This window comes from Callithrix jacchus, chromosome 15 (genome assembly GCF_049354715.1).
Source record: "Callithrix jacchus isolate 240 chromosome 15, calJac240_pri, whole genome shotgun sequence".
NCBI classification, from domain to species: Eukaryota; Metazoa; Chordata; class Mammalia; order Primates; family Cebidae; genus Callithrix; species Callithrix jacchus.
The window spans coordinates 30,582,946-30,595,136 of NC_133516.1; the positions used below are offsets into that span (position 1 = coordinate 30,582,946).

The 12,191-nt window shown below is 42.3% G+C and overlaps 2 protein-coding genes across 49 annotated transcripts in view; both read right to left on the bottom strand.

The window, feature by feature from the left end:
* MAP4 (microtubule associated protein 4) overlaps nt 1-12,191 on the bottom strand; it is a 228,966-nt gene that overhangs the window by 22,985 nt on the left and 193,790 nt on the right. The window lies entirely within an intron of this gene.
* On the bottom strand, nt 7,638-9,284 carry LOC144579526 (uncharacterized). Its single transcript, XM_078350739.1, has one exon. The coding sequence runs from the start codon at nt 9,267-9,269 to the stop codon at nt 7,737-7,739; it is 1,533 nt and encodes a 510-aa protein (XP_078206865.1). The 5' UTR covers nt 9,270-9,284; the 3' UTR covers nt 7,638-7,736.

A 12,191-nucleotide genomic window follows, 5' to 3' on the forward strand; every position in this document is an offset into this window, starting at 1 on the left:
TGGAACAAGACCCAGGGCCAGAAATAAAGTCTCCTGCCTAAGGCAACATAGCCTCCTCTCTGTGGAGAGGTTACTCCAGATTTCAGTAGGACTACACCTGAAAGCATTAAAATACTGTTAAATTTATAATCTTGCTGTGTGGGGAAGGCCTTTCTAACTGGCACAAAGTCCAGAGGCCACAAAAATTTGACTAAAGAAAAATAAAAAACTTCTATGTGGCAAAAAACAAAAAAGACAAAACATTATAATAAAAGTCAAAAGGCAAATGAGAAACAGAAAAAATACTGGACTCTCATGCCAAAGACAAAGAGCTTATTCTATAAATTACTCCCACAAATCAATAACTGCTACAAAGGCCAATAAACCACTAGAAAAATGACCAAAATATGAACATATTTTATAGAAAAGAGATACAAATGTCTTTTGAATCTATGAAAAGATGTCAAATGTTAAGTATGATAAGAAAAATAAAAATTAAAACCCCACTGAAATGTCTTCATTTTATTTTATTTTTTGAGATGGAGTCTCACTCCGTCACCCAGGCTGGAGTACAATGGCGTGATCTCGGCTCACTGCAACCTGTCTTCCCCATTCGAATAATTTTCCTGCCTCAGGCTCCCAAGTAGCTAGGATTACAGGAATGCACCACTTCACCCAGCTAAGTTTTGTATTTTTAGTAGAGACAGGGTACCACCATGTTGGCCAGGCTGGTCTCAAACTCCTGACCTCAGGTGATCCACGCACCTTGGCCTCCCAAAGTGCTGGGATTATAGGCGTGAACCACCATGCTTGGCCCGAAATGCCATTTTAACACTAACATATTGTCAAAAGTCCTAAAATTTTAAAATAACTATTGAGAATAATATGGAGAAATATACTTGGTAGGTATGTGAACTGCTATGACTCATAGGCAGGGCTGCCTGACAGTGTCATTTTCTAAAAATTACAAGTACACACAAATTCTAATCCAGAAAACCAATTTCTAGTAATGTATCTTAGAGGTGTATTTATACACCAGCAAAATAGTAAATTTCCACCAGGTTATTGTTTCTAAAAGCAGAAGAACAACCCAGTAGTCTATAATTAGAAAACTGGTTATTATGGTAGAAATATCAATGTAATCTCTGAATGAGAAAAAATAAAGCATGGAGAAATTATTTTATAATTACTATGCAATGGTCTCTACTAAGTGAAAAAAAAAAACCCAGCAAAGCTTAAGTATAATGTGAAACCATTTGTCCTGAAAAGGGATGGGGGATAAGATAGTACTGCAAATACACTTAAATATGCATTTAAAAATAATCTTTGAAAGAATTATAATTAAGAACAACGTTTGTGGGGGAAAGGATGAGACACAAAAATCGAAAGGGTAGGAGGCTTAAAACATTTTGAGAAAATATTAGATTCACAGGAAGTTGCAAAGAATTACATAGGGAAGGTCCCCGTGTACCCTTTTACCCAGTCTCCCCCAGTGTTGACATCCTACGTAAATATGGTATACTACTAAAACCAGGAAACGGAGACAACCCACAGAGCCTACTCAGATTTTTTGCTTTAGATGCACTTGTTTGTGTGTGTGTGCGTATGTAGTGCTATGCAACTTTAGCTTTGTGTAACCACTACCTCAGCCTCCCAAAGTACGGGGATTACAGATTACCTGGCCTAGAGTGGCTGCTTAAAATCGACAGGGTTTCTTCATATTACCCCTCTGTAGCCGTATCTACCCCATCTCCTCTTTCCAATCCCTAAATATATGGCAACTACTATGCTCTCCATCTCTATAATAACTTCCAGTACACTATGTTAAAAAAGAGTGGTACAAGAAGACATCCTTGCCTCATTCCCAATCTTAGATGGAAAGCATTCACTTATTCACCATTAAATACGATGTTAGTTGTAGGCTTTCTATAGACGCTCTTTGCCAAGTTAACTAGTTTGCTGAGCGTTTTTTTTTTTTTTTTGAGGCGGAGTTTCACTCTTGTTACCCAGGCTGGAGTGCAATGGCGCGATCTCGGCTTACCACAACCTCAGCCTCCTGAGTTCAGGTAATTCTCCTGCCTCAGTCTCCTGAGTAGCTGGGATTACAGGCACGTGCCACCATGCCCAGCTAATTTTTTGTATTTTTAGTAGAGACGGGGTTTCACCATGTTGACCAGGATGGTCTCGATCTCTTGACCTCGTGATCCACCGGCCTTGGCCTCCCAAAGTGCTGGGATTACAGGCGTGAGCCACCGCGCCCAGCCTCTGAGAGTTTTAACATAGATGATTATTGGATTCTGTTCAAGTTATCTTGTGTTTACATTTTTTTTCTTTAGACTATGAGATGACAGATTACTTTTACTTGATTATTGTACTAGCCTGGTATACCTCGAATAATTCCAATTCCATTTTTTTTTTTTAAAGAGATGGGGTCTGTTGCCTAGGCTGCAGTGCAGTGGCATAATCACAGCTCACTGTCACCTCAAACTCCTGGGCTCAAGAGACCCTAATGCCTCAGTCTTCCAAGTAGCTGGGACAACTGGCATGTGCCACCATACCTGAATAATTTACAAAAAAAAATTTTTTTGAAGAGATGGAGTTCCTGCCATGTGGCTCAAACTGACTGGTCTCAAGCAGTCCCCTGACCTCAGGTTCCCAAAGTGCTGGGATTGCAGGCACAAACCTCCATGCTCCATCATAATTTTAATCTTTTAAATTTATTGAAGTTGGTTTTATGACCCAAGATCCATCCTGTCGAATGTTTAATGGGAATGTATATTCTGTCACTGAGTGGAATTTCTATCAATGTCTATGAGATTTTGTTGTCTGATGGCACTGTTACATCTTTACTAACATTCTGTTTAGTAGTTCTATCAATTGTGATCCACCTGCCTCAGCCTCCCAAAGTGCTGGGATTACAGGCATGAGACACCATGCCCAGCCCATTTATTCTTTTTCTCATTTCTCTGTTTTACTTTCTTGCCTTCCTGTTGGTTACTTGAACTTTTAAAAAAATCTTTAATTTCCTTTTTTCAAATTACATCTCACCCAAGGTTACCCGAACATTTTTTAGAATTCTATTTTTATTTAAAATATGTTTTTGATTATAGTGCTTTGTATAGTTTTCTTAGTGGTTGCTCTAGGTATGACAATATTCATACAACCAACTGGTATCAATGTTCTACTACTGTTTTTTTCTCTGGAGATGGGGTCACACTCTGTTGCTCAGGCTAGTCTCAAACCCCAGGCTCAAGTGATCCTCCCATCTCAGCCTCCTGTGTATCTGGGACTACAGGTGCACACTACCACACCCAGCTACATTTTACTACTTTGAGTAACCTACAGGAAGAATGTTTTGCTGCTGAGCCCATTTAAGTTTTTAATTTTAATTATATTTTTCATATTGACAACATTTGGTTTTTATATAACTTCTATTTCTTTGCTGAGGTTTTTAGTTTTTATTTGTTTCAAGGGAATTCATACTTGCTTGTTAAAGCACTTTTATGACAGCTGCTTTAAAATTCTAATTTTGTACTTTAGCATGCAATCACCCTGTTTATATTTAGTGTACGAGTTATAACTGTAGTTCTGGTGACAATTTGGTTTCTAGAGCCCTTGCAATGCAATTACGCCCCGTTGTGTTCTGGTTCTGCTAAGGTTCTAACTTAATCCCTTTTGGTACTGCCTGAAAAGGCTATAGGGACTTACCTGGGCCAGCCAGTGTTAGCACATAGGGGCTAAGTGATGCTGGAACCACAGAATAGACACACCTTCCCCTGGCCTGTTCTCTGACTGCCTGAGACAGGCAGACCTCCTGTTTGATCTCTGTTGGGGTTGCTGGGAGCAGGAAACATCTACTTTGGTGGCTCTCTTCTGCTAAGGGGAAGAAAGCAGAGGTTTCAAAACCTAACGAAAGTCTCCTGCCACTGCGGAAAGGATTAAAGACACTGGGCCTATAGAAGCCATTGGTGCTGTCCCCTAGCAGGGGACTAAGTCTGCAGGCAGACTGAGCCCATTGCTGGGTATTGGTAATGAAATATGGCTCACCACTAGGTCTTTGGTGGGATTTTTCTTTCTTGTTTTTTTGGCAATAGAGAACAGATTTTCTCTGTTTCTTTTTTCCCTTTCCTTTTTTTTTTTTGGCAGGGAGAAGGGTGGTGTCCTATGCTTATTGATAATTCCAGGTTACAGGCCTCTCCAGTGCCCAGCCAGGGACATATAGGAGAGAAAGACCCTGTCTCTACCATCATTCAATCAATTCATCAATCCCAGGGAGTTCGCTGCACTGTTGTTCCTCAAGTCCTGAGATCCCCACCAGGTTTGCCTTCTTTCTGCCTCATATTCCTTTATGGAATTCTGTTCAATTATTTCCAGAGTATTTAGTTGTATTTACAGGGGAGGAGCAGAAAACAATGAGTTGATACCATCTTGTCTTGATAGGAGGTTTTTTTTTAATGGAAAGCACTTTATACTTTTTGATGTTTGAACCATACGTACTTTTAGTCAAAAACTGAGTATTTTTCTAGTTTTAAAACGTGATGGGGAAAAACCACAGCCAATACCTGTGCAAGTTTGTTAACGACTTTGTTCTACAGCAAGTTGAAAGAAGATCTTACTTGTGTGACCAGCTGCCACTGGCCCCAGACCACTATAAATATTTTTCAATAAGCTCAGCATTTTTCAGTAAATGACATGAATATTTCATAAAGTCACATTGTTTATGATACAGGCATACAGTAACTCAACCTGTACAAATAAATAGGCAGAAACAGCTGTGTCTCTGTTCAGGCACTTCTTTTTTGTTGTTTGAGACTTGATCTTGGTCTATCCCCCAGGCTGGAGTGCAGTGGCACAATCTTGGCTCACTATAGCCTCATCCTCTTGGGCTCAAGTGATCCTCCTACCTGAACCTCCAAAGTAGTTGGGACTATAGGTATGTGCCACTACGCTCAACTTTTTTGTATTTTGCCAAGTTGCCCAGGCTGGTCTCAAACTCCTGGCCTCAAGTAATCTGCCTGCCAAGGCCTCCCAAAGTTTTGAGATTACAGGCATGAGTCACCAAGCCTGGCTATCAGGCAATTTCTAGAGACTACCACTCACATATCCCCAGTTTCACAAAAGAATGTCTGAAGTGGAACTTATTAACTCCTTCACTGAACTGTGCTCTTCTGTTGGGTCGTTCTATTATCTATACTACAACTAGCTAGGAAAACCAGACTCACATCACAGCATGACCTTCAATTCCTCTTTCTCACACACCTTCCACATTCCAGTTTCACTTTCAGTTATCTTTACCTGTTACATTTCCCCTCTCATGTCCTCAGTGTTTCATCTGCCATTACCTGAATCAAATTTTCCTAATAGGATTGTCTGCCTTCAACTCTTTGTCTTCTAGTTCATCATACTTACTGTGAACAAGTAAGTCTTCCTAAAGCTGACCTGGAGCTACTTTATCTGCTGTCATAGACAGTCACCATAGTTTTCACAACATGGTAGTAAGGTTTTAAACTTTTCAGTGGGGAATCTGAAGCTTGGCAAGATTGGATTCCAGACAACTTTCTAGAATTTTCTCCCATCATCTCTTGCCACATATGTAAAGATGGCTTTGGACTATTTCCTTAACCCACACTCTCTCCTCTAGAGAAACCTCAGGGTGAATGAAGTGGGTGGGTCTAAATGTCTCAAATTGGTTAAGAAGGCTATGGGACCCAGTATACAGCTGACTGGACCAAGCTGAGCCAGTAAGAGAGAATTTACTCGCTCACTGTCAGTATAGACGAAGACATGGAAATGTCAGTCATGTGACACTGGAATCCTGACATATATGGTGGTAACAAAGCTGGCCACAGAGCTCAAACCATGGCAACTCAATGCCATTCTGTCCTGAGTAGAAAGAGTCAAAAGGGAAGCAAAAAGAGATGACAGAGGAAATACAGATTACCAAAGGGAAAGAAAATAGAGCACATGTGCAGGGAAAAGCAGAGGTCCCAAGAGAGATATACACAATGATGGAAGCCTGGCACCATTTCCTGTGACTGGATGCCCTGCGATTCCTCCATTGTTCTCTTACCTAACATGAGCTGCCTAGGCTTCATACCTTTGCTTATGAGTTCCTTTGTCTGGAAGGCTTTCCCTCCACATTGTTTGGCATCCTAGGGTTCCAAAGCCCACTTCAAATGTTTCCATGATTCACAACCCTCCCACTGCCCCCTAACCCTCCAACTGGGTCGTAAGTTGCCTGAGGATAAGGAAAATTTCCAGTGTCTAGATAGTGAATGCAAATAGTAGGCATGCTAAATGAAACAATCTTCATATAAAAGTTTTATCTACATAGTGGTTAGCAGAGTCAGCATTTAAACATTTATCAGGTGAATGCATCAGTGGATTTGTCAGTCATCTGAAATTTTTTTCTATTAGCACAAACTTCTGTTAGTGTGAATTAGAAAGAACTTGTTCTGAAAGAAAGTCTTCACGCATGATCACCTAGAAGGTATGTGGTACTGCACAAAGCACCTTGGAATCAAGAAAAAGATGACAGAGTCCTGTCCAGGAGGAGCTTACAATTCTGCCACAGCTAGAAGGAAGCACCAAGCATAGGACACCTGAATGCTTGTGATCCTGATGTCATAAGAAATCAAAGAGGAACTATGAAGCTTCTCTGCCCATCTCCATAAAAAGACAAAACCTCAAAACACCTGTATGTCTTCTACTTACCACTCCCCTAGAAAATACCATTTCTTTACTCTGCCCTTGTATGGAAAGAAAATTTCAAAAAGCAAAAAACAAATAACAACAACAAAAATATCATTTCTTACTTTCAAAGAAAAAAAGAAAAACGTTTCATTAAAATGTACTGAGAGTGATAAATATTACAGAAAACAGGTCCCAGGAAACAAGACCTTTTTTTTTAAACAAGCAAAACACATGTTTTAAATTCCCATTTACAAGCTCGTGAATTATGGCCCTTTGTGCTCAAACCGGACTCGGAGAAAAACAAGCTTTTTTAGACCATCACAATAAGAGCTGTGGGGGGATGGGAGACGGGGCCAGGAAGAAAGACACAGAAGGCAGTCACAAAGACCCCGGACACTCAGCTGTTTTATTAGGTTGCAAGCCTCTCCTCCTCTCCCCACTTTGTTTCTTTTCTTTCTCCCTACAAATCCTCCCAAAAACACATACAAAAAAGAGAAAACTAGAAGCAAGATTGGGTCAAACATGAAGAACACAGAAAGAATATTAAATAGCTAGCTCTAAGGGGCTCTTTTTCAGCTTGAACGAAAGTAAACTATTCTCAAAAGCAAAATAAAACACAGAGCTTCCACCCAGGCCATGCAACTTAATGAGGAGGCTGGTGCTGATAAACCCATTGTGAATCTATACAAAGTGACAGATTTTCAAGCAAGGAAATCAATCAGTTGGGATTGGAGGATTTAGAGCTCAGGAATCATCTGGTTCAAACCAACTAGGGGCTGAGGGCTGGGCAGATGGGGGATGGGTTGGACAGGGTGACATGAGGTCAAGAAAGGGGCTGTAGTTTTTATGCCCACCATTCTGACCTCATTCCACCCCCAACCCACATATTCAATTCACACTATGTGTCATGCTAGCAAGACATTCGCCTTGACCCTGCCAGATTCACTTTGTTCTCTTTTTTGCCTCACTCCCAGCAAGCTTCCAACACAAGGGAATTAAGCTTTCCCCAGGCAGTCACAGAACCCAGCTGTAAAAAGCTGCTTAGTGCTCCTGCCGGTAATCTGTCACTTTGGTTCCTTCCTTGCTGTCTGCTTGATCCCAATGGAGGCAAAATTTAGAAACATACCATCACGTGGGGGCTCTTCACACAGGAACGATGGAGTGCTCTGGGTTGCAGTGACCTCAATTTCTTTCTTCCCTGCCAGAGCTGTCTGTCTTGGCTGTTTCTCTCCTCGCTGGCAGACCTGGGAGCATGAATCAATTCTAGTTTCACTAATATCTTCCTGCCCCTTTTCCTTGCTGCTCCCTTCAGGAATCTGTTCCAGCTTACTATGGAGATATAATCCAGCAGTGCCGAGTTCCTTCTTCCCAGAGTTGCTGCTGCTGTTGCCGAAGTGGGCCAATTCTTCTCTCTTCTTGGCCACTGGGTCCTTGCAGATGAAAGGAGGTATCTCTTTAGTAGACAAGCTGGGCAGTTTCTCAGGGCTCGATGTGTAGCTAGCCGTCTGTTCCTCACCCACAGTCATGGAGCGCTTCATGACAGGAGCTCCCAGTTTCCCAGGCATAGGACTAGGCACTGGGCTACTGGAGGGAGGCAGGAGGCCAGAAGGCTCTTCTCGGGCAGGGAGTTCAGGGTACTTATCTGCAAGGTTGACAGCTGGGGGAACTGAGAGGTGAGAACATTCAGACAGGGCCCTGCGCACTGCCTTTTTCTGCTGGAGAGCTTGGTTGAGCCCAGCCTCCTCCTCGGTAGAACTCAATTTCTCCAACTCCTGATCATGGTCTCTGATGTGAGAGCTTGCATTCAAATGTTCCTGGGTGAACTCCACCATAGTGATTGGTGGAATGGTGGTAGGTGAGTGCTCAATAATAGGGGCTGGGTGGGCTAGAGACACCAGGAGTGGGGACTCACATTTCAGCTGCTCCGAGTTATCGTTTACCACCCCAATCACTGGGCAGCCAGGGGTGATGCTTTTCTCCATCTCTCCTGGAGTTGCTTCCCTTGAGCCCAGAGGGCCTTGAGCCAAAGGATGAAAGTTGGGGTTCCAAACACTGGTTTCCTGCTCCTTAACATACTTGGTAGGGATGTCAGCAGCCCCAGGGAAATCCAGATCTGACTGGCTCTTGGTTTCTAGTCCATTATTCCCTGCCATCTTCCCCTGAACTGGAATGGTTTTGTTTTTGTCTGGCCCCTCTATGAGTCCCAAATGGAACGCGGAGGTCTTCTGGTATACCGAGTTCCCCTCCAAGGGATGGTAGGTCTCTGAAATCACATACCTGCTCTCAAGGTGACCGGAGGCTGCTTGATAGTCCTTGTCCTGCACTTCAATGCTGAGCTCTTTGTCTAGCTTCCCCTCAAAAAAGCAGAGCTTATTCTGCTCCAGGAAGCTGGCATTCTTCACAAGCCCATCTTTCGGCTGCCCGTCCATGCTGACATTCAGCCCGATTTCATTCAGTTTGCCCTCTGTCCTCTGCCATTCGAATCCAGTTTGACTGATTTCTTTTGGGGAGTCCATTCGGCACTCTGCAGGCTTGCCCTTACTGAGCTGACCGCACGCGGCAGTGAGAGAGACTGCCTGCTTGTCTGAGAGCGACATCGTCTCTTCCACTGCTCTCCCTGCTTTCGCTCCTGGAGCTCTAATACCACCTACGATCACACAGAGCTTGCAGTGACATCACACCAATTCCCCAGTATTCAAGACAAAATTCATCTTTCCCTCAGTCCCCCCTCTCTCCTCAAGCAGTTGGGTGTTAAATGTACTTACAAATGTGAAAGAAAGAAAGAAAGGAAGAATGAATGAAAGAGAAAGAAAGGAACGAACCTGCTGCTTTCCGCAACAACGAAATGCTACTGTTAATCTGAGAATGTAATTTCCTGTTAACTAGCACTCTGTTTAGATCTGCAATTTAAAACACAGTATGGTGCCAATCCAAGCACTGAGGATAGTAATTATTTTGGCTTTCACTGATATAGATACATGTATACCCACACACTCACTTATCTGATACCATGCCCACCCTTCCACATTCACCCACTCAGAAAACTGTTTTAAAAATAAGCAAGACTCATTTGCCAATTCCCAGCTATAACCCCTGAAGAACAATGAATCCAGGAAATTGCTCAAAATTGGACTTAAACATATCCCACACCTTAACGTAGTATTAAAATTGCAGGCATTCATTTTTCAGAGGAAGAGTGGGTTTGCTGTCATAGCAACTTATCAAATTCATTTGAAAACTGACTTGAGTGGGGTCCCCAAAACCCATTAGAGCTCCATCTGTAGCTCTGCATAATGGAATAATTTAATAAAGAGTTCATTTAAAGACTTCAGTGACCAGGGCTTTGGGGATAGGTATTCTAATTATAAGACATTTGTGTGACAACATACCCCTGATGCATTTACACCTGTCCCTACCCCCACTTGGTTCCTTGGATGAGCTCAGTTGCTCCCTCCACTACCAGTCCTGCTCTTTCCAGCCTGATAATCTTTTAGGTGTCATGTGAACACACTAGGGGCAGTTTATCTTTCTTTGACCTCCAGACTTAGGACTCTAACAACTTGTAGCTTGGGAGTTTTCCCCACCCACCAGAGCCTACTGCCCCCATTTAACTCAGCTCGGTCCTTTGCTGCCCGGGGCTTTGAGCTCACAAATTGTATGTTCAAAGTGAAAGACCCATAAAACAAAATTCTGGGAAAAAAAATTACACTGTAAGGATAGGCTATAGTCTTACTTTGAACAAAGCTGATTTTTCTTGTCTAGCTGTTAAGTCACTATCTTGCACTAACATAGCAAATTGTGAAATATTCTATCAGTAATCCAAGGGAAGTCTTTTTCCAAGGTGAAGAAAAGATTTAGATTTTTTTTAAAGACCATTTGCATGACTTTCCATCCTGTTTGCCAGGTAAATAAATAAATAAATAAAAGGCCATTTGCCATAAACTGCAATAATTTGATTACAATTTTAAAATAATGCTTTTAGAAAAAACGGTAAGTTAAGACTGTTCTTTGGTCTATAAAATGTAAAGAAATTACCAAGGTCCAGCACATAGGAGCTTGCTAAACTGTAGCCTCTGTCCCCAAGAACTCGCCTTCTCTATTCATACCACTCAAGTTCCCAATAAGAGTGTAAGGATCAGCCGGGTCCAGTAGTTCACGCCTGTTATCCCAGCACTTTGGGAGGCCATGGAGGGCGGATCACAAGGCCAGAAAATAGAGATCACCCTGGCTAACATGGTGAAACCCCATCTCTACTAAAAATACAAAAAATTATCTGGGTGTGGTGGCTCCCGTCTGTAATCCCAGCTACTCGGGAGGATGAGGCAGGAGAATGGCTTGAACCAGGGAGGCAGAGGTCGCAATGAGCCAAGATTGCATCAGTGCACTCCAGCCTGGGAGACAGAGTGAGACTCCATCTCAAAAAAAAAAAAAAGTGGAAGGATCAACTTTAATACCTTTTGCATTACCTTCAGTACCTGACACAGGGCTACGTTCATGATCATGAGTGGCAATTTTGCAATGCTGAAAAAAAAATGTGAATTTCCATTTACCTCTGCCCTGAACATGAACTAAGCCTCATATACATTTCTTTCTCTTGATCTTGAGTTATGTAGTAGTAATACAAGACAAAGCACAATACAGATTCATTATCAAGAAACCTGGTTTCCATACTCTCTGGCAAAGATCTTGCTAAGGAAAAGGAAGTTCTATCACTTTCACATCTGAAGTTGAAACAGGCATTCAAGGAATCAATCACAGGCACGCTGCTATGTCCAATTCACAGTGTGATTTCAACTTGGGGCTCCACTAGGCAGTATGTTCAGTAGCCTTTGTGTCTCATGCGAGGGTGCTGCCTATTGGAAGAGGCATGACTGGTCATGGCAGATGTTGCAGCATGACTGAAGAACATGGTAGCTGGCCCTCATATTCTGAAGAAGTGGAAAATATCAACACAAAGAACAAGCATAGAAACTGTTCCTTAGAGCCGGCCAGCCTACCCAGATCCACTTCATTGGATCCTCCTTGCCCAATAGCTAAGGTAATAACTAAAATTACAAGTGCCTGCTACCTTCAGATATCACATATCCTGCCTCAGTAATTCTATCCATAAACAGCAGACTGCAAAATGTGAACCAGCCAAAAGACTAAGAGCAGAAACCAGGCACAAAGGAGTGCATATTTCAGACTACAGTTGATACTGTGTAGATCAGAAATGTGGTCAACCTGAAAGAATATAATGAGGTCAATATCTAGCAACTGGGCTAAGCAGAGGCCTCATAGTTACAAGACTCAGGACACTAGGGTTGAAAGAAGCAATCTGGGGAGGGGGGCGGTCAGGGTCAAGAAGTTCAAGCCCACAGAAGGGGTGAATACCCAAGACATCATGCCAGCAGGTGCTCAGGGGTCTGAGTACAACAAAAGAGATAGCCGTGAGGATTGAGGGAATATAAAAGCATTTGACAAAGTAGTTAAAACACAGAAATACATAATGTATCCACAGATGCTAGCTTTAAAAAAAC

Bases quoted from the DNA above. Each gene is read 5' to 3' on its own strand.
- LOC144579526 (XM_078350739.1), bottom strand. From the start codon at position 9,269: ATGTCGCTCTCAGACAAGCAGGCAGTCTCTCTCACTGCCGCGTGCGGT.